Below are 26,591 nucleotides of genomic sequence, written 5' to 3'. Positions count from 1 at the left end.
TTCCTGACCGGATAATGAAAAGTCCTTTTATTTGTTTAAAAAATTTATTTTTAGAAAAACATCACCATACAAAGTAAAGGTCCTGGGCAACTCCTTTGGCCATTTCATGAGCCTTCCAAGGTTCCTTCTTTCACAATCGCCCGTGCAAGGTTTCGTGCAAGAGCAAGTCTCAACATTTCCACTTTAGTCGTCTCGATGTCATCGTCCTAGAAGCATTGCTTGTTAGGCACAGCTCCTTGGCTCACCCACAATACAAGCCTCCCTCCCTTAACTGGGACCCAAGTACCTGGAGTCTCTGACCCTCAAGATCTCTGGACTCTGTTCTTCCTATTGTCAGGTCCTCTAGGCATTGCATCAGCTCATAGGTTTGCTCAGCAGAAAAGATGACCTAAGGAAGGAGTTGAGGGAGGGGAGAAGGGGGAGTAATGTTAGAATTCTTGGACCAGGGACTAGCCATTAACCTCTGGCTTAGGTCAAGCCTACAGTTTTCAAAAATTAAACTGATGTAATCAGAACATCTTAGCTAGGTAGATAGAATCTGATGTTCTTAAATTCATACTCCCTGAACCCCCTACCCTTTAAGCCCATCTTAGCTGCCAAGATGCCCTTACCAATCAAATCAGTTCACAAAATAATAAACAGCCTATATCTTGTGTTATGGTTATGTCCTAGAAAGCAGAGATTTTTAAAATGAATTGCCTCCAAGAAGCTTATAACCTGACAAATTGAAATTTGTGTGGTATCTTAAGTACCAAAATTCAGAAGGGAAAGGCTATTGTGGGCTGATACCTGTTTTTGTTCTAGTAGAGGAAGGGCATCAGTCAGTAACGTCATCCAGAAGGATCGAGGTGCAATTTGGGAAGTCATCAGTGATAGCAGCAGGGAGGCAGCATCAGCAAAGCGCTTTTCTCCATATAGCCGGTGAAACTCACGGTATTTTCCTATTAACCCAAGAGAGGCAAAGTCAGATTAATGATAAATCCCAAAGGACTTTGGATTCAGGAAGATGACCGCTACTAAACAAAAGCTGGTTTCCCTGTCTTCCCCTTACTCCCCCAAAAAGCCACTACATGGAGCTGGGAGATGACTCCAAGATCCTAATGTGTTTTACAGCCCTGCAGGATTGTCCCTGGTTTTTCAAGCCCAGACAGACACTGATGTCATGTCTCCATTAGGAGAGATATGGTCTGCAGCCTCTTCTGGGCATAATGAGCAGCCCGTGGGAGATACCTAAGAAAGTCAGACGATCACTAAGCATCATAGCAGCGCCCAGGTTGTCAATGAGATCCAAGTCTGAGAAACTGCCCCGTTCACAGTAATCCTTTAGGAACCTACAGAGAAATATCCAGGATGAAGTTGAGGGCAGCAGATATTCTCCCACCCATTAAACCCTAGGTAAATGGAAGCACCTCCCTCCAGGTAATTGTTTACAAGGACAATCCTGCCCAGACCCACCTATCGGAGACTAGGGTGGCAAAAGCTGCATCTTTGGCTCGGATGCTCCAGGACAAGGCAGAGCCCAGGCGGTTGTTGCAAACAGCTTTCATGGCAAGGATCTTACAAATGCTTCGAACTTTTCAAAAGGAAAGAGAGATAAATAGATTCTAGATGATCTGCTGCACACCCACCAATACACTTCCTCTCTCCTTCATGGCCTGTCCCCATTGTGCTCTACATGTTCACTCCAGCTAAGTACAAAATCTTCAAAGACAGAATTGAAAATCTTCAGTGTCACATAGTTATTTGTCTGCTCATAAATACCTAGTATTCACAGTATTTCCTGCAAAATTGCTTTTATGCTGCCAAATGTTGCATTTTAAAAAGCAACGGAAGGACTCCCGAGGCCCCAAAAAGTCTCAACTGGGATAGGGCCTGAAATCCCACGTAGCTCATCCCTGAGCACACAATTCCCGACTCTAGATTCTTATTAAAGGGAAAAACAGTATCTTAAGCTCTTATCATTCATCTCAGTTCAGATTAAATCCTTTGAAGGGAGAGAAGAAAGGGACTTGAAAGAAGACACAGGAAGGAGATCTTTCCAATTTTGTTTGGAGATAGAGCTAGAAAGAATGCAAAATCAAACAGTCATTTTGCAGATGTAGATTGCCCAAGATCATGGGTAGTAAAGGGCAAAGGTAGAATTTTAGTTCAAAATATAGCACACTACTTCCTCAAGGAAGCTGAGGTCTACAGCAGTTAACCAGATCTAGATTGCACAGAAAATATCTGTTAGAAATGCAACTGGTCTCTAGGTCTTTGTGACTCTGGCCATGTTATAGAGGTTACATCTAGGGCAGTCAGATACAAATCATGAAAATAAGGACTGTTTAAACAGAGGTAGAAGATGTTTTCTAGTAAGCCTGCTCCCTGATTGATTAGCTCGTGAGCATGTCATCATAAGTATTAAGTAGATTACCAACTCTCCTGCACTCTCCATAATCTAGCTAGTACAGACTGACAGTGAGGAGCTCTCCAATGACCCGATCCCCACTCTGATGTCTGACATACAAAAAAGAGTGACAAATTACAATGGCTCCCCCATTTCATCACAGAATGAAAGCAGTCTAAGAATAGGGCCCACCTTACCTTGTTCAGTCATCTGCCTCCTTTCACAAATCCGAAGTATTTTGAGGGCCTTCTGCTCCGTGTTTAGGGGAATCCGCTCAATATGTAGCTCCAGGTAAACCCTACCCAGCTCTGGACAGTGGTCAAAGTAATCCACACCAAGCTGCCATAAGCTGAAAACAAAATCCCCAAAGGGAGAAGGGTATGGGGCAATCTAGAGCGAGTGGGTAGACACTAGCAACTGAGATAAATGTACTTCATAGCCCTGTTGCTAGTGATTCGCTGGCTGCCTAAGAAAAATATTCCAAGCCACCCCTTTACCAATTTCACCAGAAAACTGTCAATCTTTTCCAAGTATTCCTACCTGTGATGAGCAAAGAGTCCTGATGCATATTCGAGCAGAAGAAATTCTCGCATATTGGAACCAAAACTGAAATAAAACTCATTATGAGATTATTAGCAACCAAAACCTTTCTCCTGTATAGGTTCTAACCTTCAGTCAGATTCTGCTTCCATCCCTGCTTATAAACTTAATCCCTTCTCTCAGGAGCATCATAGTTGCCCATTCCCAGCACCACCCTCTGCCACACTTACTAGAGGTTGTGAGAATGAAGAAGTTTGCAGTGATCCAGCAGGTCTGTCAAGTGAGCAACAAACCACCAGTTGCTCAAGGCAATGCTGTAGAGATAGTTGTCAATGCAAAAAGGAAGACAGGATAAATAATTTAGAAGCTATTCTAAATCTCAACATAGTGAGCTCTTCCTTAGGAGGTTATTTCCTACTTTCTTGGATATAATGTGAACAGCTAGGGACCTATGTATGGTACCCCATTTATTTCTGCTTTTCAGGATAACAACCCATTTTTTCAAGGGAGAGTTATCACCTACCCCTAAACAGAGGGGTACAACTTAGGAAGGAGACACTGGCAAGAAGTGAGGTACAGAAAACCAGAGATTCCTACCTGCATTCCTTGATGACTTGATGAATGTCAAATTCAAAAGCTGCCATCAAAATGTTGTCCAGAGGTTCTGGACTACTATCACCTCCCAGAAAGAGATCTAGGCTGGACTGTGGAAAGGCCACAATATGAATTGAATTACAAAAATAGCTAACAGTTCTAGGGGAAAAGCAAAATGAAGATGCAAAGTTGGGAACTGTAGGAAAAGATAATAGGATTTAGCAAAATAGGACTCAATTAAATACCTTGGAATCTATGTCTTTTTTGAAAAGAACTGCTAGGAAAACTGTCAGAAAATTTACCAGAAATTAGGATTACACCAATATTTATGGTATGACCTGAATATAAGAGGTTAAAAAAAAAATTAGAAGAGAACAAGATTGGGTACTTTTCTTAACTATGGCTAGGGAATGATTCTTAATAAAACAAGGAATAATGAAAATTTAAAGACAAAATTGTAAATTTTGATTATATAAAATTAAAAATCTCTTGTTCTAATAAAATCAACAAAGGATCACCATTAAAAATCTGATACCCAAAATATATGGAGAATTGACATAACACCAAGAGTCACTCTTCAAGTGATCAAAAATATTAACATACTTCAAAAGAAGTTGTACAAATTAAAGATCACCAAAAAAAAAAATGCTCTAAATGACTAATAAGTACATAAAGTAACTCTGAGGTTTCACCTCACTCCCCACAAGTGGGTAGAAATGAAAAAAGATAAGAACAATTAATGTTGAAGGGGCTGTAGAAAGATAGGCATCATAATGCAGGCAATAAGTTAAGTGACAGGAATAAGCCCAGGGATAACCAGCTAGTAAGTAACTGAGGACAGTTATGAACTCAGGTGCTCCTAATTCCAAAGTCAGTGCTCATACACTGCACCCCCTAGCTTTACCCTATAACATATGTAAGTTAAGAGAGCTGTGAAATGGTCTAACCTGGATTTCAAGATGGAATTATACAGGAAGATGAACTAAATAGTCCACACCCAGCAATCCTATCCCTAGCATATACCTCAGTAAAGACAACAGAAACAGAGGTCCAATGCATGTCAAAACACCCCTAACAGTACTCTCTCTGATAGAAAAGAACTGGATGGCCTCAGACACTTAACACTTCCTAGCTGTGTGACCCTGGACAAATCACTTAACCCTAATTGCCTCAGCAAAAAAAAAAAAATAAAAATAAAAAAAAAAAAATAAATAAAATAAAATGAGTGCCCATTGATTAGAGAATAGTTGGGGGGGGAAGGGAGAAAGAGGAACATGGTTTCGGAATCTAATGGATCATCATTCATTGTGCAGCAAGAAATGATAAATGTGAAAAATTCAGAGAAATAAGATTTGAATGAATTGATATAGAATGAAATAAGTAGAATCAAGCGAATTATATTCAATTACTACAACACTAAATGAAAAGATCACTTAAAATGAAGTTGAATTTTTGAGTAATAGAAAAACTAATGAATGTCTTCAGAAGACATAATGAAACAACTCCTCTCTCATAGTAGAAATGTGGGCCTCTATTAGAATAGAATATTATATAGAATGTTAAGACAAGGTTTTTATCTACTGGTCATCCTGCCATCTGGGGGAGGAGGGAAGGGGTAAGGGGCGAAAAATTGGAACAAGAGGTTTGGCAATTGTTAATGCTGTAAAGTTACCCATGCATATAACCTGTAAATAAAAGGCTATTAAATTAAAAAAAAAAAAAAAAAAAGACAAGGTTTTTATTTTGGATGCTTTTGTTTTTCTTCATTTTAAGGGAAATTAATAACTGTGATATAAAGAAAAAGAACAAGAATAAAACTAAACTAAAAATAAACTGATTCTTCCAGAGCATAGGGATCTCAGCACACAACTTTCTCTCTTAAGGTGATGACTTCACACTTACCTGGGCATAGAAGTGCAGTTCAATAGGTTTCACTGTGGGGTGAGAGTAGAGGAGCCGAGTCACCAGGAAATGATACCAGTTACTGAGAAGTTCTTTCTGCTCCAGTAAAGCACTGTCATCTCCCAGCATGATCTAAGGGAAGAGGCTTTTCTGTCAGCTCAGAGAGTGGGGAGTTCAACACAGTCCATTCCCCTTAGGACGAGTTCTTGGCCTAGAACCAGGGGCATATCTTCCCTGAGATGGCTCCTCCTCCTCTGACAGGGCAGGAGCTCTACTTTTACTGCAAGGGTGGCCTAACCAAGACAGAGCAAGGGTTCTTAACCAGAGGACTGTGAACTTGTTTTTAGAAATAATAGCTTTTTATTTTCAAAATATATGCAAAGATAGTTTTCATCACGCACCCTTGCAAAATCTTGTGTTCCAAATTTTTCTCCCTTCCTTCCCCCCTGCCTTCTCCCCTACACAGCAAGTAATCCAATATATGTTAAATATGTATAATTCTTATATACATATTTCCATATTTATCACGCTGTACAAGAAAAATCAGGTCAAAAAGGAAGTGAGTAAGAAAAGAAAATGCAAGCAAACAAAAAAGGTGAAAATATTGTGTTGTGTGATCCACCCTCAGTCCTCATAGTCCTCTCTCTGAAAACAGATGGCTCTCCCCAAAACAAGTTATGAACTTGTTTTTAAGGACATTTAAATAACTGTTTTCCTCTGTTGTCCCATATATTTTATGCTTTCAGAAACATTATTTTCAAGATGTGTCCACAGACTTTCCCAGACCACTAAAGAAGGTGAAGAATTATTGGCTATCAGTCTGTTGACAGGCTACCCAGTTCCCCTCCCCACAGACCTTGCAGAGGGACTCCAAGTGAGGGTTAGAAGCAAAGGTGCCATCTTGGAGATGTCTTTCGCATTCCTCATGCCAGTGCTGCCATTTCAGTTCCAGTTCTGTCAATGTCTGTGTGTTGCCAGGCTACAGAGGAAGAGGGCTCACTATGTAAAGTCCCCTTCCTCCCTCCTTTGGACTAGTTATAACACTTCTAGAAATATATCCAAAATAGGTTTAAAAAAAAAAAAGGTTAAGATCTTTTATGTGCAAAAATATTTATAGCAGTACTTTTTGTAGTACTAAAGAAGTAGAAACAAAACAAATGGCCATAAGCTAGGAAATGGTGAAACAAACTGTGGTGCATGTACATAACAGAATGTCACTGTTGCAAGAAACAACAAATATGAAGAATTTGGAAAAAATTGGATCTCTATGAAGTGTAAGCAAAACCAGATAACCAGGGGCCCTCAAACTTTTTAACTAGGGGGCCAGTTCACTGTCCCTCAGACTGTTGGAGGGTCGGACTATAGTAAAAACAAAAACTTTGTTTTGTGGGCCTTTAAATAAAGAAACTTCATAGCCCTGGGTGAGCGGGATAATCTTCCTCAGCTGCCGCATCTGGCCCGCGGGCCTAGTTTGAGGACCCTTGATGTAAACCCTTCAGATAATGAGCATAATATGTAAAGGAAAACAACCCTGAAAAGGTTCAGGATTCTGATCACAGCAATCACCAATCAAGACTTCATAGGTCTCCTTCTACTTCTCTGCAGATCACCAGTGAAAAATGAGACATCTATGGTCAGATACATGGCCAAGGTAGTAATTTGTTTTACCTTACTGTACTTTAATGAAAGAGAGTTCTACTGGATAGGAGAAGAAAGGAGTATTATTGAGAAATGAAAACAATGTGGAAAAGAACATAAATAAAATCTTAAAAAAATTAATTTCCCCAGAGCACTATTTGCTAGGTTCCTTGATGTTGCCTTAACATGTTGCCCTGTTTTGAGGCTATTCCTACTTACGCTGAGAATAGGCATTGTCCTCATGAGGTCCCCCAGGACTCTGCACATGCTGGCTGAAGCAGGGTTAGCATCGGCTTCTTTGGACAGCATTTGCCGTGCCTCATCAAGGCGGCCCTGCAGCACGAAGAGGGTTGCCTGCAAGAGATTCCATACCCTTCTATCTATAGGAAGCCAGGAGGGCCAGAGTCCCCACTGCTAGTGCCAAGCTGAGGATGCTCTCTCCCTAAATAAATTCTTTTAGTTCCAAGAATCCAAAGGATCTACTTTTCCAGTTCAACAAGGACTCTTCCCTTCCCTTACTGCAGAGGAATCTCTCTGAATCAATACAGGATGAGGAACCACCCTAAGATCCTGTGAGCAGAAATTTGCCAAAGTTCTTTGCCAAATTCTAGTTTTTAAAATAGAATTGATTCTTAATTATCTTTCAGTAACCAAATAAAGCAGACCAAAGCTCAACTAGCATCCTGAACATGTGCTCCTTCCCTACTTTGACAAGGCTTCTCTGAACCAAGAGAGATACAGGAACAGCCAAAGGGATCTAATTAAGAACATGTCTTAGAGATCATGTCTCATTCAATTCTCTCCACTTATAGGTAAAGAAATCAAGGCCCAGAGAGCTTAAGTGGTTTGCCCAATGCCAAAAAAAAATGCCAACAGAATTGGGACTTAAAACACGGATCCTCTGATTCCAGATCCAGTACCACACTTCAGCATGAGTCCCCAGTGACCACTGGAAAACATCCATACTATTCAGAGTGGTCAGAAAACTGTTCATAGCCACCTAGGCCTTAGGCAGCAGGACTTAATAGGATTTGGAACTGTCTTAGAGGTAGGGAACTCCTTGGTAACAACATTCTAAATTTAGCTAAAAATTCCTCTCAGCTGATCTTCACTAACTACATATCAAAAATATGCTCCTTCCAAGACACCATGGAATAGTGAAAAGAATATTGGATTTAGGTTCTTCTCATTATGTCTCTAATATTTCCTAGTCATGTGATCAAAGGAAAAATCACGATCTCTCAAAGCTTCAGTTCCCTTATCTATAAAAGGAATGGAAAAAGTTATTAATATTCAAGGATATTAAATCCTTACGATGTGCCAAGTCTCTGCTCTTAAGGAGCTCACACTCTTAACTGGCGAACACAAAATATAAAAAAGCTGTTGACAAATGACAAAGCCCAGGTGGCTCCTCAGATTGCATTAGAAGATCAAATGATAATATCAGGGGGTCGAAGGACATATGTTAAGGCCGGTAGGACCTCAGAACAGAAATGATAAAGCACATGGTAGGGAGGAGGGAAGGGGAGGTGAAAGGGGTAGCCTATCTCAACCATTACGAACAATTGGTGAGGGGCAGTTAAATGGCGTGGTGGACCTGAGTTCAAATACGACCTCAAACATTTACTAGCTGTGCAACACTGGGCAAGTCACTTAATCCCAATTGCCTCTTGAAAAGAAAAAGAAAAAGAACAGTTGATGACTCTCATCTCATCTAAGTGAAATGAGTCAAGTAGCCTGGAGAGGTTCTAAGTAGCTGGAAACCAGGGACAGAGAGAAAGGAAGGCAAGGAGGGAGAAGATTCCCTCCTGCAGGCAGTCAGATAGATTCTGTCTAGCCTGGAGCCAACAAAGGGGACAAAGGGAAGACAAGGGGGAAAAGATGCCCCCAGTGGTGATGGTCTTCCTGCTGCCCAGTGGCCCAGATAGGACAAGAGAAAGGGAAAGTCGAGAAGCAAAGAAAAGGATAGATATATTTTCTGCAATTAGCTGGATGCATTCTGGAAAACTTCAGGTCATTGGAGAGGTTTGAACGGAATGCAAATTTTTCTAAATTATTTTGCCTTCCCACTTCAGATTCTAGACATTCTAAAATGCTAACATTCAAACTACCTCTTAGAGCTGCTGTGAGGAAATCCTTTCAAAACTAATCCTAACTGTGAGTTATTGCTATTTTTCTCTGGGACAGGAGAAAAAGAATGAAAAATATTCTTGCAGTCAATGATTTCAATTGATCATACTAACTACCTACAGGACATGGCATTTAGCTTGCAGACCCACCCAAGAACCCATGGTACCAATGCTGGGAAGAGATGCCCAAGCTGTATTCAGTTCTTACCAAATTCCAGAAGTTCTCATGTTTGTTTGGATTTTCACTACCAAGAACATCTGCTGACAAAGCATCCATCTCACACACATGCAGTCGGACCCAGTCAAGGAGGTGAAGGAGTAGAGGACCAGCTGAGAGCAAAGACTAGAGTCACATATTAATCCTCAAGTTTCTTCTGTAGCCATTTTCATTTTCTCACATTAGAGATGAATAAGCTAAGGCACAGAGACTGGTTATGGGAGATTGTTAATTAATATTAATGGTATATCTTTAGTTACTGTAAGTATTTTCTTAAAAAGTACTGTAATCAGAAAGCAGAAGTGAAACTGGCACCTAAACATCCACTGCCTCTATTTACTGATCCTTAGCTATCAAATTAGTCCCATGACCATTAATATACATACATGGGCCACTATGACTAATGTCTTGGCCACAAAATGAAATACTTTCATGGTTATCTTCACCCTAGATCCCACAACTTAGTACCCTTAACAATTTATCACAAGCAATTATGATTCCAAGGATTAAATTCTCACAATCTCACTTCTTTCTGCTTAATTATATGAAAACCTCCAAAATTCTTTGGACTTCAACCTGAAATCAATTCAACATATATTTATTAAGTGGTTACTGTATACAGAGCATGATACTAGGAACAAGGGATATGAGACTAAAATTTACAACAGCCTCTTAACCTACCAGTCTACAACTGAATAAGAGGGATAAGACATGGATACAAATATATATAAGGTTGAATGTTATGAGGGAAATGGAAAACATTCTGTAAGAAATATGAAAAGGAAAATTTATAATCGGATACAGAAAGACAGGCTCTACCTAATAACAATTTCTAGAATGTCTTACCTGTGCTATTACTATTCTTTCTATTCAGTGCTATGCAAAATATCATACATCTTTGTGTATTTAAGTACTTCTGATTAAATTCACCAACAAAATCAACAAAGTAGATGTTATATGAAAGAAATTAAACAAGGCCCAAAAGACCAAAAAACCAAACCAAAACAAAAATCCCTGCCTTGAAGAAATTTACATTCAACTGAGGAAAAGAATGAAAGCTGAGAAGAATAATTTAGGCAAGAAATCCTACAAAACATAAATAATGGGAAGATATTGGCAGGGGAAGAGTAATGGCTTTTAAATTTATTTTAGATTATAAAAGCAAATTATTCTCACCTGGGGCTACTTCAATAAAGAGGATTTCACAAAGGTTCCAGATTAACTCCATTGCAGAAAGAATAGAAACCTAAGAAAAGAATCAAGAACTGACTTGAATTGAGAAAAATCACTCTGTGATAATAAGAGCAGAGCAGGAATTGAACCACAAAGTGATCAGAAAAATGACTGATGTCATAACTCATACATGAGAAAATAAATGCTTTGTTGAGTTTGGTATAACACATGGAATGGAAAACAAGATCATGATTAAAATAAAATAAACAGCAAATTAATTTTTCTTGTTCCAGGTAGGGAAAACTAAAATCTTTCTAATAATTAGAGAAAGAAAAAGTAGAACACTTCTATTTCAGTCCTCAGCTTTTAAGATATTTTATTAAAATAACAGATCTCAACATGGGTGAAAATGCTAACGCCACATCAACAACATAGGTAAGCACCCCAATACTCTATTCCAGGTAATAACTCTATTAATCTAGCAAATTTAGGATGAATATCTCCATTGATTAATTGGTTGATTAAGAATCTAATAACAATTGATTTAACCATTCTGTAGAACAATTTGGACCAAAAGAGACATAAAATCACGAAAACCTTTTGATCTAGCAATACCACTACTAGGTCTTTATCATAAAAGAGGTAAAAAGCAAAAAAATCAAAAGACCTATACATACAAAAAATATCACTAAGCAGCTCTTTTCTGAAAGCAAAGAATTGGAAATTGAGGTGATGTCTATCAAAAGGAAAATGGATGAATAAACTATGGTATGTAATTATGATGGAATATTACTGTGATATAAGAAATGATGAAGCACATTTTCTTATTTTCTTTCTTTCTTTTTTTCTTCCTTACTTCCTTCTTTCCTTTCTTGTCTTCTTGTACAAAACAATTAATATGGAAATGTTTTATATGACTGAATACATTTAAGCTATACCAGATTGTTGCCATCTCAAGGAAAGGGGAGAAAGGGAGGGATAGAATTTGGAATTCAAAACATAAATGTTGTAATTGGGGAAAAAATGAAATATTATTAAAAAGTTAGTGGTATAGATATAAATGCAACTGTACCTGACTGCTATACTGACGACCAGAGACTGGATCTTGAGCAGCAACTAATAAAAACAAAAACATTTTCAATGGGCAGCAATTTTACTGTTTTTCCCAGGAAACTTACTACAGGATTTCTCTCTGACCCTGCTATTACAAGAATCTATAATTTCTTCTTTTGATTATTTTTATTTGTTTTTACACCATTATCTCAGAAGAATGAAAATTTCAGGCTGCTCAAAGGGCAACAAGGGAAAGATAAAGCTAGCCTTGCTACTACTGCTAGGTCTATATCCCAAAGAGATTAAAAAAAAAAAAAAAAGACAAAAAGGACCCATATGTACAAAAATAGTTATTGCAGCTCTTTTTTGTAGTGGTAAAAAACTGGGAACAGAGAGGGTGTGATCATTAAAATGGAGAATGGTTGGACAAAGTATGGTATATCAATATGATAGAATACTGTTGTACCATAAAAAATGTTGAAGGGAATAGTTGCAAAGAAACTTGAATTGCTGTTTTTTTTTCCTGTCTTTTTTTAAAGGCAACTGGGATTAAGTGACTTTCCTGGACAACACAACTAAAAGTGTTAAGTGTATGAGGCTGGATTTAAATTCAGGTCCTCCTGACTCCAGGCTGGTGCTTTCTTTTCACTACACCATCTAGCTCCCTCACCTTAATTGTTTTCCATGAACTATTGGAGGCTTAGGTGAGTAGAACCAAAAGAACAATTTACACAATAATAATATTGTAAAGAAAAACAACTTTTGAAAGACTTAAGATCAACACAATGACCAACCATTAACTCTAGAGGATTCATGATAAAACATGCTTTTTAAATCTCCAGATAGAGAGCTGATGGATTCAGAATGCAGATTAGTACTTAAAAAAAAAAGAAAAAACTGACATGGCCAAATTTGTGGCAATTTGTTTTATTTGATTATAATTCTTTATTATAGGGATTTATTTGTGCTTTCTCAAAGAGAGGAAGAGGAAAGACAGGGAGGAAAAAAAGGCAAGTTTCCATAAAAAGAAAATAAAATTTGATTTTCAAAAAAAAGAAACATAATGGGGAGTTAATAAGTTATAGCACAATATAATAATGAGTAGCATGCCAGAATTGGCTTCACTAAGAAGAGAGTTGACCATGTTATTTGAATGCCAAATGTATGCTTGTCAAAAAGACTATTTTATGGAGAATGCACATAGGGCAAGCACTCACAAAGTAGTAAGAAAAAGCAATACAAAGACACCCAAGATCTCTCTTAAGACTTTAGAAATGATTTATGACATAGGATTCATTGGCACAGGACCACCCAGCATGGTGGAGGGTGCTGTGCTCTATAAGGAAAGCATAATTGAATTAGCTTAGAAGAAACACAAGATGAGCAAAATTTTAAAAGCCACCATAAATGTTCATTGGGACAATTCAGGTCCAACCTGTGTCAGAGCATTACATCCTCGTATTAGTCTGATCAGCTACAGTTGGACACACTACAACTCAACTTTCACACAGTGATGTCATTTTGTTCCTCTTCAAGAACAAAGGATACCAACCAAGCAATCAATCAAGAACAAGTATGCCTGGAAGAGAATGTAGGCTGGTCCATGACTGCCAGAGATAAGAGTATGAAATAGGGGCAGTTAGGAGGACCCGAGTTCAAATCCAGCTTCACAATCCCAACTTCACTTAACCATGCCTGCCTCCAAAACATGTGTGTGTGTGTGTGTGTGTGTGTGTGTGTGTATACACACACACAAACATATATGTATAAAATAAATGCAGTAAGAGTTGGTGATACAGATGAGATACTGATTTCAATTTAACCAGGAATCATTTACTGATACTTTATAGTTATATTCTTCCCAAATCATTTTCAAGATGAGACAAAACCATGGACCTATGGCACCTTTCTTCCAACTGTATTAGGTTCAGCATATGTCTAGCAAATAGTCCAAGTCTTCACTGGTACCACAAAACATTAAGAGATGCAGAGAAAGGTGTCTAGTACTTTAGGTAGATCTCTCTATGAAGGATTTGTAGAAAGATACGGACAACAATTTCTCAGGATGAGAGGGCAGATGTGGATCATATCATTATTTGTGGAATTAATATCTATACTGATGAAGTCACAGATTCATTTAACTTAAGTGCTTTCCTTATAGATATTTTTAATATATCTTATATCCCTTTATTGTAGATCAGTGGAAAACTATGGCTCTCAAGCTTCCTGACTTGTCCACATGCAGCTATTTAGGATCTCTAGTTTGCATTTATTCTCTTTATTTTATAAATGTTTCTATCTACACATGTTGTCTCACCTGATAAAACATAATGTCCTGAAAGGTAGGTATTGTTTCATGGTTTTGTCTCTGTATGCTCATATCCTAGCAGTAGTTATTTAATAAATGCTTTTTGACTGACTTTTTTAAAATTGCAGAAATAAAATTTGGTTTATACTTTTGTAACTCCACATTCTAACTTTCTGTGATATATAGTGTTTCTTTTAGGGGCAATCATCTTGGCCACATTTTTCCAAGTTAGAGCCTACTGAGTTGCTATAACAAAAGTAACCTTCTGAGTAGTCTAAAAATATTTTCAAATTTTATCACAAAATAACTTACTTGCTACTTGATGCATTTCTTCCATACAGGCCCTTATAACTGACCGATAGTTTTTACTCACTCGAACCAATCTGTAAAGAATAAGAAGGTTTTAAGAAAAAAAAGCATTCAGTTGGAAATTGGGGGAACACCCATCAATTGGGACACTGCTGATATATGACTGTAATGGAACACTATTATAGTATAAGAAATGATGGGTAGAATGCTTTCAGGAAAACCTGGGAAGACTTACATGAACTGATGCAAAATGAATCAAGCAGATCAAGAACATTATACAAAGTAACAGCAATATTATATGATAATCAACTATAAAGACTTAGTCCTTTTTAGCAACACAAAGATCCAAGACAATTCCAAAGGATTCATGATAACAAAATGCTATCTAACCTCCAAAAAGGAATTGACAGTCTGACTGCAGATCAAAGCATACTATTTTTTACTTCCTTATTCATTTTTTTTTTTTGGGGGGGGAGGTGTGTGTGTCTGTTTTCTTTTATAAAAATAGTTAATATGGAAATGTTTTGCATGATTGCACATGTATAATCTATATCTTACTGTCTTGAAAGGTGAGAAAAGAAAGAATTTTAAAAAACATCTAAAAAAAAAACATTCAGTAAGGATTTGTGTAAAGTATATGTATGAACAAAGTAGAGCCCAGAATAAATGCAGTTATAACAACTGTAAGTGAAAAAAATTAAAAGGTTAAAATCATAAATAAAATGAACAATATTGTTACCAAATTCCTATTATTAAATAGTAAACTACAAAATATAAAGTAATATATATTATCAGTTTTAATTACACTAATAGGCAATTTTGCTTAACTTCTTAAAAAGTATATTCTGAGAAGGACTTTGAGTATTGGTTATGAAATATTTGTTTTATCAAAAGAAAATTTTTTTAGTGATATGCATATTCAATATAATGATCTAAGGCAATGTCAGAAGACTCATGTTGGAAAATATAATCCACATCCAAAAAAAGAACTATGGAGTCTGCAGACTAAAGCAAACTACTTCACTTTTTTGGCAGTTTTTTCTTTCTCATGATTTTTTCCCTTTTGTTCTGATTTTTCTTTTACAACACGACTAATTTGGAAATATGTTTAATATGATTGTACATTTATAACCTATATCAGATTACTTGATGTCTTGAAGAGAGGAGAGAAAAGAGAAAAAATAAAACTTAAAAAACTTGTAAAATTGAATGTTGAAAACTATCTTTACATATAATTAGGGAAAAAAATTAAGTGGGGGAAAAATGACATGTATGTTTAAAAAGAAAAAAATAAATAAATAAAATCCAATTCTAGGTTATTTCCCTCTCTCTGAACACTACTCCTCCTTCCAAAAAAAAAGAATGAGGGAAATCTCATTCAAAATCCACAGGAGTGATCATATGATAGATGATGCAATAGCAGCACATTTAATAAAAGATGAATTTTGGTTTATTTTCTAGTAGTGATCTATTTTGTTGCAACCCCTGAGAACAATGCAAAGTATTTATAAAAAGGCTGGCTAGGGTACATCTCTATAGCCAAAACTTTTTTTAAATTTATTTTATTATTATTTTTTTTTTTGCCAATTTTTTTATATAAAGGTACATAAAAGGCTTAATAGAGAATCAACTTCATTATTGTTACCATGTGGTAGCTAGCTGCAGAGCCAATACTTGCATCCTAGTTTTCCATTCTCTAGTTAAGACAGTTATAGCCAAAAAACATACTTTGACTAAATTTTATGACTAAATTTCCATTCTTCCAATACAACGCCAATTAACTTTTAGAAAAAGATGGCCTGGAGTAATGCTCAAATAATTCAAAGGCATCCTAAGATAATCTTTTGTTTAAATAATTTACATTTCTTAAAGTCCAGGAAAACTTAAACCTGAGATCTTACTATCCATTTTACCAGTTCAGTTTGCAAAATAAGTTGGGAAGAGAAATTTGGAACTATGCCCAAAGGACTATCAAACTGTGCTCACCATTTGATCCAACAGTGTTTCTACTGAGTCTGTATCGCAAAGACATCATAAAAAAAGAAAAAGGCCTCACATATGCAAAAATGTTTGTGGCAGCCCTTTTTGTAGTGGCAAGGAACTGAAACCGAGTAGATGCTCATCAGTTGAGGAATGGCTGAAAAAGTTATGGTATATGAATATAATGGAATATTATTGTTCTATAAGAAAAAATAATCAGCAGGATGATTTCAGGAAAAGTCTGGAGATTTTTACATGAACCGATGCTAAGTGAAGTGAATAGAACCAAGAGAACATTATACACAGCAACAACAAGATTATGTGATTATCAACTGGGAGGAGACTTGACTCTTTTCAACAATGAGATGATTTAGGCTAATTCCAGTGGACTTGTGCTGGAGAAGGCCATATGCATTCACAGAGAGGTCTATTGGGACTGAATATGGATCACAACATGGTATGTTCACTTTTTTCTGTTGTTTGCTTGCTTGATTTTTTTTTTCTCCCTTTTGATCTAATTTTTCTTTGTAGCATGATAAATGTGGAAATATAGTTAGAAGAGTTGAATATCTTTAATCTATATTGGATTGCTTGCTGTGTAGGGAAGGAGGAAGAAAAATTTTGAAACAAGATTTTGCAGGGGTATTGAAAATTATATTTGAATATATTTTGAAAAATAAAAAGCTATTATTACCAAAAAAAAAAAAAAAAATCCAAACCTAAAATTAGTTGGGAGTTATTTCACTCGGCATAAAGGAAAGAGAACTTGATTTAGTGTGAAATAGCCTAGTTTTCAGTCCCAGCTCTGACACTGTATAACCTCAGAGAAATAATTAAACCTGAGACTAGGTTTTTCTCATTTGCAAAATGGGTATTATAGATATTAGCTACTTCAAGGGATATTATGAAAAAAAGAATTAAATAAATATGAGTTAATACTTCCTTCAACAAGCTACTTACTGAGCTTTCCTGGATTTTCCTGTTGATTCTTCCTCAATCCTCTGGAGCCCCACAAAGATGCCATGAGACTCATTGAAAAGTTTCCTAAGGATACGAGAATAAACATCTATATCTTTCCGGACTATATAGATGAAAGGGCAGCCTAACATCTTCTCTTCTTTCTCTGAAATGAAAAAAATAAAGATATTGTCTTTTAAAATCTAAATCATCAAATTGATAATCTAACTATATGGATAAATTTTGAACCAGTGATATCATTTGTCTAGGGAACATTCCTTCAGTCTCTTTTTTTTTTTTTTGCTTTAATTGACTTTTTTTTAAATTAAAGTTTTTTATTTACAAAGCATATGCATGAGTAATTTTTCCAACATTGACCCTTGAATAACCTTTTGTTCCAAATTTTCCCCTCCTCCCCTGGCTAGCAGGTAGTCCAATACATGTTAAATATGTTGAAATACACGTTAGATCCAATATATGTTTACATATTTACACAGTTATCTTGCTGCACAAGAAAAATCAGATCAAGAAAGAAGAAAAAGAAAAACTGAGAAAGTAAACAAAATGCAAACAAATAACAACATAGATTGCTATGTTGTGTTCCACACTCTGTTCCCGTGGGTCTCTCTCCGGGTACAGATGGCTCTCTTCATCACTAAACAAGTGGAACTGGTTTGAATCATCTCATTGTTGAAAAGAGCCATGTACATCAGAAGTGATCGTTGTATAGTCTTATTGCCATGTGTAATGACCTCCTGGTTCTGCTCATTTCACTCAGCATCAGTTCATGTAAATCTCTCCAGGTCTTTCTGAAATCGTCCTGTTGGTCGTTTCTTACAGACCAATAGTATTCCATAGCATTCATATAACATAATTTATTTATCCATTCTTCAATTGATGGGCATCCATTCAGTTTCCAGTTTCTTGCCACTACAAAGAAGGATGCTACAAACATTTTTTTGTACATGTGGGTCCCTTTTCCTCCTTTAAGATCTTTTTGGGATATAATCCCAGTAGAAACACTGCTGGATCAAAGGGAATGCACAGTTTGATAATTTTTTGAGCATAGTTCCAAACTGCTCTCCAGAATGATTGGAACTGTTCACAACTCCATCAATAATGTATCAGTGTCCCAGTTTTCTCACATCCCCTCCAATATTCATCATTATCTTTTCCTGTCATTTTGGCCAATCTGACAGGCGTATAGTGGTATCTCAGAGTTATCTTAATTTGCATTTCTCTGATCACTTGGAGGACCTTTTCATGTGACTACAAATCGTTTCAATTTTCTTCATCTGAAAATTGTCTGTTCATATCTTTTGACCGTTTATCAACTGGAGAATGGCTTGAACTAGTATAAATTTGAATGAATTCTCTATATATTTTGGAAATGAGGACTTTAAGAGATCCTTTGGATGTAAAAATGTTTTTCCAGTTTATTGCTTCCCTTTTAATCTTGTCTGCATTAGTTTTCTTTGTACAAAAACTTTTTAACTTAATATAATCAAAATTACTTATTTTGTGATCAATAATGATCTCTAGTTCTTCTTTGGTCACAAATTCCTTCCTTATCCAAATCTGAGAGGTGAACTATTCTATGTTCTTCTAATTTGTTTAAAATGTCATTCTTTATGTCTAGATCATAAACCCATTTCGACCTTATCTTGATATACAGTGTTAGGTATGGGTCTATGCCTACTTTCTGCCATTCTAGTTTCTAATTTTACCAGACCCTCAGTCTTGATAAGAAGGATCTTAACAAAAGAAGGGCCCCTTCATTATCAGAGATTGGGGGAAAGAAAGATTTTTTAAAATAAAAGCTAGTGCATGTCTACATCTTTATAACTTATAATCTAACAGATATCTGGGACACTGAAGTTCAATGTTTTGCTCAGGATGACAGTGAATATCTGTTCAAAGGAAGGGCTTGAACCCAGCTAGTCTTCTTGGTTTCAAGCCCAGTTTTGTATCCATTATTCCACCCTACCTCTATTTACCTATTACCATTTTATTAAATTGCTGCTGATCCCACTAAAATTATCCAAACAGTAGATAAAAGAATATAGTCATTTATTAACCATCTACATATAAATTATTCATAGTAAACTTGTACTCTATCATTATTGCACAGCACACCAAAGTATATTCTCTCTCAACTTTCAATGTGCTACCTCCCTCAATCCTCAAAAAGCTGGTGATTAAAGGCGATAAATTTAATATTAGCCTTTACAAAACAATTAATAAAAGTAAATCCATTGTCAAAATATAATATGCTCTAAATAGGTAATTTCTGTAATACTTGTAAAAGCACACCCTCCACAGAAATACAGAAAAGTTGACTATTTATTATCTCATGAACAAGTACAATCATTGTTTCATGAAAACTTCTAAAATAGAAACCATGTTCTACATACAAAAACAATTTCTATAACAAATTGTTTTGGCATGCAGTGGTTTGCATGAACTAGAATTTCAATAAAAATAATGGAAAACAAGAAGAACTATGTGGCAGAGATCCTCGTGTTTCTACCTAGAAGTGCTGACAAGTTTTCCTGTTAAATATGTAAAAGTACCATCTGGATGCATTTTTTATAAGACTCTCCTAAGCTGATCCCTAATGTGGTGGCTAAAGCCCTACTTTGCAAGAGATTTCCAATACCCACATTTCCTGTTTGGGATATAACAAAGAGAGTAAATATTTTAAATAGGAAATTAAGAAAAAAACAGTTCTCAAGAATTAATTAAATTGAAAAATAGATAATTTACTCAAATTTCACAAATAAGTCCTTCACTAGACCTAATGCTTCTTGCAAGAGGCAAGTGCTCTTGAAGTAACTTTATTTATTTTGATAATGTTCCCTCAAAGATTTATAAGAAAACTGTCTAAAAAGTAGCAAGATTTCCCAGTTAAAGTGCTAGCAAACAGTACAGTAACATTCACAAGCGTTTTTTTAAAAGTTTATTATACTACTACCAAAAAAATTTTTTGTTGATTACATTGAAGCCATCTTCAATAGTTAGATGGTGTTCATAAGAACAAAATTAAAAGGATACATTCTTTCCAATAAATACATCTCTAGCCATGTTTGCCAGTAATTAGCCACAGATAGAGCTCATAAAAATAAAACATTATTCAATATATTATTCTGAGAACAGAAGATATGAACTAGCCAAAGCATCTTAAAAGTGTCATTCTAATGAGAGCAGCTGTTAAGAATGAAACACAGTTACAGTCTTAGTGGACAGAGAAAAAGCAAAAATAAAAGTTCCAGTTGAACAAGAATCGTAGGCAGGAAACACACCTATCCTCAGACCAGGGAGATCAATCACACTGACAATTTATTCTGAACTGGATGTTTTTCAGGCTTCATTAGATTCTCAATCATGACTAAGATTATACAACTGCCAAAGCTTCCAACATTTAAAACAATCAGAAATTAGTCCAAATTCCTCATGTCTCTGCTGGTCAAGATCCCTAATAATACAGATACACACTAATAAAGGCTGCCCAGAGGGAATCTACACAAAGAGAATAAAAATTAATTACCTTTTTTTTTGAACAAAGTTTCACACACCAGCATCTCTCCAGGTCCCCAGTCAAAACACATTTGCCTCTTCTTGGAATTTACTCCTGGAATCAACTAGAAAGAAAAAAAGACATAATAATTATCAAATTCTCCTTAATAAAAGAAATCTGAAATTTTAAAATTTCAAATAATTTGTTTACACAATCCTAAAATCAGTAATAAACAATCAAAAATACTTTACAAATGCCTATATAGATGTGACACTGTACCCAGGTGGTTAGTAAGGAAGTCATATAAGCCAAGTAACAGAACCAACCCACTTTTAATATATACAACTTTAGTTGTTTGTTCCATAGCCACAAACTATGCCCCTTACCAGAACAAACCCAACTTAACGCAAATTGCTAAGAAGAGTGTTACAACTAAAGTACATACTGTTCCCAATTAAACAACTCGGAACACAAATTGACAGTCAGCAGCACCATCTTTGCATGTGGATAACTAACATGTATTTTATACTAAATGAGGCAAATTCTATCAAATTTTGACAATTTAAAAATCAAATATTTCATTAAAAGCTAATGACATGGGGCAGCTAGGTAGCGCAGTGGATAGAGCACCAGCCCTGAAGTCAGGAGGACCTGAGTTCAAATGTGATCTCAGAAACTTAATATTTCCTGGCTATGTGACCCTGGGAAAGTCACCAGCTGGGGTCAGGTTAACGTTAGTCTGAGCTTTAGTTTGGTTGTTTTATCACAATGTACCTGGAGACCCCCCTAAGGGTCTATTTGCCCTCCTTTCCTCAACTCTATGAGGATAATAACGTTATAAGGATCAAAAGATAATATCTGTAAAAGCACAAATGCAGTATCTGTCATAATAGCTTAGTAATAAGTGTTTTAGCAATACTTATTCCCTCTTCCCCTTCTTCTTTAGAAAGAAAAAAAAAAGCTAATGACATGCTATAGTGCAGAGGTCAACAAACTCTGGCTCATTACCTCTTTTTCACAGTCCCTGTGCTAAGAATAGTCTTTGGATTTTAAAACACACTTTGACCTATTTTGACTTTACCAATTAGGTGAATGATTATGGATACCACGAGTTATTCAATTTTTCAGTAAAGGGGATAATCCTAGCTGTAGAATATGTACCTTACAGGGTTATTATCAGGATCAACTGAAAATATATTCAAAGGACTTTCTAAATCTTAAAACTCTGTGTAAACATCAGATATTAGCATATCAGATTGTTACCTTGTACCTAAAATAATATTTATATGGATCTGTAGTATCACTGATACTACTGCAGCAGTACACTATGTCTTCCCATCCTGTGGGATTCTTGTCCATGTCTTCCCACTAATCCTTTGCTAGGCCTTCCAATACCCTTAGCTCTAAACACCATGATATTTCCATAAAAGCATGTAGGCATTAGTCATTTTTGCTCTCAATATATGATTTCTCCCCCTCTTCTTATGGTCATACATCTCTCTAAAGATTTCCTTTATGCCAGTACTCTTTTTTTGTACTGTATCATAGCCTAGTATTCATTAGTCCATTCCACAATGGCTGACTAACTTTAATTCTCTGAAAACTTTTCAAGTCCCATTATATGAGATATTCACTTAAACAAATAAACAAAGAATATGAAATCTTCAAAACATTTGTAAAACACAAATGACCATATGAAAATGTACTCCGAATCATCAATAGCAAAAAATATAAATTAAAACAATGCTGAGGTTTTACTTCACCCAGAAAATTGGCAAAGATGACAAAAGATGCGATGACTCAATGCTGAAGGTCTATGAGCAGACAAACACACAATGCACTATTGGTGGAATTTATAAATTCACCACTTAGATTTCAGTATGGATTCAAGTTGGAAAAGTGACTGTGGGATCAAAGAAGTGCAGACAGAATTAAGTACTCATTGATCAGGAAGTGGCTAAAAAAAAAAAACCTGATATATGAATATAATTAATTACTATGCGGTTAAAAATGGAATTAGAGAAAAGTGGAAAGATTTGTATGAACTGATCAAAGTCAAATGCAGTCCACAGGGATTCTAATATTCAGTTTATTAACCCCTATTACTATTTGAGTTTGATAACATTGGTATACAATGCCATATAACATATCTGTATTGGATGTCTTGTTTATTTTTCTCAATTAATCAATAAATATTTATTAAGTACCTACCATATATGCCAGGCACCAGAGATGAAAAGACACAGATGAAAATAGTCTACTCTCAAGGAGCTAACACTCAACCAGGAGAGATAACAAATACAGATATATATATACATACACATACACACACATATTTTTATATTCTACAAACATGTATATTATTTTATATGTCATGCAAACATATGAAATAAATACAAAGCAGTTGGGGAAGAAGTTAAAAAAAAAGAAGATGCCATGTAGAAGACATTACTTGCAAACAGCTTTGAAAGGAAAAGAGATTTTAAGAGGCAGTGACCAATGCAAAGGCACACAAAGTAGATGGAGTGTCAAATGAGAAGGAAAACAAGAAGGTCAGCTTGGGCTGGACCATAAAGTGTAAAAAAGAGAGTAATGCATAATAATAAGGTTGAAAAGATAAGTTGAGGCCTTTAAAAGCTAGAAAGAGAAGCTTACCTTTGATCTTGGAAACAATAAAAAACCTAGCGTTCACTGGGAAGGGATATGACTTGGTACAATCTGCACTTTTAGCAAAATCCTTTTTGTCAGCTAAGATCGACTGATTAAGAGGCTATGACAGTGAAAGGTGACCTAAGCTTAAATTGCAGTGGTGATTATTGAATAGAAAGATCAGGTCAGATCCAAAAGATGTCATGGATAGATGAATCAGAACAGGAAGCAATCTAGAAAGGGTTGGAAATGCCTGGTACAAAGACAAAGGCATCAATAAGATGCAGTTTAAAAAAAAATATATATCTATTCATCTTAAGTAGTATTACTTTAATCATTTCAAGATTTCATGCACTACATCCTAATGCACATCCTTGTTCTTGACTAATTAGTTTCAGATTCACAGAATCTATTAATTGGAAAGGCCCTTCAAGGCAACCTAGTTCAACTTTCTTAGATTAAAAAGAATGGAAAAGAACTGACTAGCTTCAGCAGAAGGATAAAGCCAACAACTCAGAAAAAAAGAGGAAAACCTGTTGAAGTCCCAGCTTGTTTGGCTCACTCTAAAATTACCTAGGGAAGTCTGCAGGATGACAATATACTACTAGCTCACCTCAATCTCACTGATTGAATCAGTTTTCAATGATATTCAGATATTCAGTGCAGCACTAAACAAATGCAAAGCTTTGCTCTGACCTGGTCCAGGTGGTTCTGTTGAAAGGGGATTCAACTATACAGAAAGGGCTATAAAACTGTGCATACCCATTGTTTTTCCCCATTGGTCTGATTTTTCTTGCATAACATGAAAAATATGGAATTATGTTTAAAAGTATTGTACAACAGCAAAATAACTACGGACATGTATACATATATTGTATTTAATGTATACTTTAACATATTTAACATGTATTGGTCAACCTGCCATCTGGGGGAGGGGTTGGGGGGAAGGAGGGGAAAAATTGGAGCAAAAGGTTTTGCACTTATCAATGTTGGAAAATTACCCATGCATATAACTTGTAAATAAAAAGCTGTAATAAAAAAAGTATTGTACAAGCAAAATAACTGTATAGACATGTATACATATATTGTATTTAACATATACTTTAACATATTTAACATGTATTGGTCAACCTGCCATCTGGGGGAGGGGGTGAGGGGAAGGAGGAGAAAAATTGGAACAAAAGGTTTTGCAACTGTCAATGCTGAAAAATTACCCATGTATATATCTTGTAAATAGAAATCTATAATAAAAAAATAAAAGTATTGTACATATATAATCTATATCAGATCGCTTGCTCTCTTGGGAAGAGGAAAAATAAGGAATGGAGGGAGAAACAATGTGGAACACACAATCTTACAAAAGTGAATGCTGAAAACTAACTTTACAGGTGTTTGAAAAATAAAATACTATTCTGAGAGGGGAAAAAAAGAAACTAGATTCAATCAAAAGACAGAGAAAGTCAAAGGAGACAAGGATTTCTCCAGTACTTTCCACTGTGAAAACATCTCTGGTTTTCTCTCCACTCACTTTACTACATTTCTCTACCAAGACTAAATAAAACTATTCAGAATGAGGAGCCTCAAGAGAATGGAGTTTGATTCAGCAGGTAGAAGTCCCAGAACTGAGGGCTGCAATGCAGTTAACAAAATTGTGGAAAAGTGTGGGAGATATACCAACTATGAGCACCCCAGTTTTAAATATCTGATTCTAGGATCCTCCTCTCCCCCAAAGCAAAATAAGCACAACTGTTTCAGTTTTAAACCTTGAGGAGTTGTCCGGGGAACAAAACAATTAAGTGATTTGCTCAGGATGCAACAATTTAGTGTGTAGGAAGGGGAATTCTAATTCAATTGCAATGAATATTTATTAATCGCCAGGGCGATACTGGAAATGCAAAGGGGGAGCTGTTTACTAAATCCAGGCCTCTCACTAGGCCACATTTATTTTTTTCCCCAATTTTTAAAAACATTGTTATTTAAAGTTTTGAGTTCCAAACTCTATCCCTCTTTCCCTCCCTCTTCCTGAGAACGTGAGCAATCAGATATAGGTTATATGTGTACAATTACATAAAACATCTCTGTATTATCTACGATAATTAATATTAGTGACTATTATTAATAGCGATATTATTTAAACAAATCGCTATTAATAATAGTCAATAATATTAATGATTAACAATGAAAACTAACACCTAGAGTAGCGCGTGCCTGGAAAGGGGAAGAAAAAGGGTATAAGGACTTACAGAGTATCTACTTTGTGCCACGTACTTTTACTATCTCATTTTAACTGGCAACCCCGCTGAGAGAAAGATGCTATTATTGTCCCCACTTCACAGCTCAGCAAAGAGAGGCAGGCGGAAGTTAGGTGACGTTTCCGGGGTTCGCAGCGATTCTCGATGTTATTGCACTAGCTCCTCCCTGAGAAGTGGAGGACGTCATTATCGCCATTTTACAGGCTAGGAAAGCGACCCCGGGAGTACAGCAACTCATTCGGGGTCACGCAGCTGGAGAGGGAGCAAGGCCGCAACTAGAACCCAGGTTCCCTAACTCCACGCGCAGCTAAAGTGACGGCGAGAACCCCACCCATTCCGAGCCCGGGAGTGGACCGAGGGTGGGAGAGGGGGAAGCCCGCCCAGGGAGCAGGAGGGAGGAACACCCACGTGTGTGGGCGTGGCCAAGGAGCGCGCAGGAGACAAAGGAAATGCCGCCCGGCGACTCTCGCGACATGCCCCCGCCAGGCCGGGGCGCGCACTCAAGCTGGCCGTGACCCCTCGAGGGGCGGGGCAGCGCGGAAGGCGGGAACGCACTCCGTCCTCCCGTGGCTGTCCCTACCCCCGTCAGGCCCTTGGCATGAAACATACCGTGAGCGTGGGTTCGCCGTCCAGTTCCTCCATGTTGCCGGTCTGGTCAACGCAAGCACCAGGGGTTCGAGGGCCGCCACAAACACCCGGACCCCAGATCTCGCGCCTAACAAAGGACCCCGCTCCAGAGCCAGGCTGGCTTGGAAACTGCCTGTCAGGCCCTTCGGGTTTTGAGAGCATACGTACGCACGCTCACACTAGCAACCTTTATGGGTAACCTTTTCCCCAGGGCTTGGAAGCGGTTCCTTCGCAATTGCCGACCCTGACGCATCGCGTCACTACTTCCATCAATCTCCCAAAATCAGGCATCGCCGGGAACAGCCCGGCTGTGAAGCAGGGAAACGCCCCCCCCGAGGTGGCGGGAGAGTGACTTAT

At 36.8% G+C, this 26,591-nt stretch overlaps 1 protein-coding gene across 2 annotated transcripts; it reads right to left on the bottom strand.

Annotated features, from left to right (window-relative positions):
* Positions 1–25: 25 nt before the first annotated feature.
* Positions 26–26,582, bottom strand: NUP85 (nucleoporin 85). 2 transcript variants are annotated; one of them, XM_003768475.4, is made up of 19 exons: positions 26,217–26,582; positions 20,737–20,830; positions 17,193–17,355; positions 14,256–14,326; positions 11,655–11,698; positions 10,586–10,655; positions 9,401–9,522; positions 7,283–7,417; positions 6,282–6,404; positions 5,426–5,557; positions 3,527–3,633; positions 3,160–3,243; positions 2,930–2,995; positions 2,587–2,738; positions 1,456–1,573; positions 1,231–1,331; positions 790–941; positions 287–388; positions 26–206 (listed from the first exon to the last, which is right to left on the bottom strand). In XM_003768475.4, the coding sequence occupies exons 1-19, from the start codon at positions 26,394–26,396 to the stop codon at positions 105–107; spliced, it is 2,118 nt and encodes a 705-aa protein (XP_003768523.2). In that variant the 5' UTR covers positions 26,397–26,582; the 3' UTR covers positions 26–104. The 2 variants fall into 2 exon arrangements, with proteins under 2 accessions (XP_003768523.2, XP_023358312.1); XM_023502544.2 differs by lacking the exon at positions 26,217–26,582 and adding an exon at positions 25,599–26,074.
* Positions 26,583–26,591: the final 9 nt, after the last annotated feature.

This window comes from Sarcophilus harrisii, chromosome 4 (genome assembly GCF_902635505.1).
Source record: "Sarcophilus harrisii chromosome 4, mSarHar1.11, whole genome shotgun sequence".
Lineage (NCBI taxonomy): Eukaryota > Metazoa > Chordata > Mammalia > Dasyuromorphia > Dasyuridae > Sarcophilus > Sarcophilus harrisii.
The sequence above is the reverse complement of the archived record's forward strand: the minus strand, read 5'-3'. Positions and strand labels throughout refer to the sequence as shown.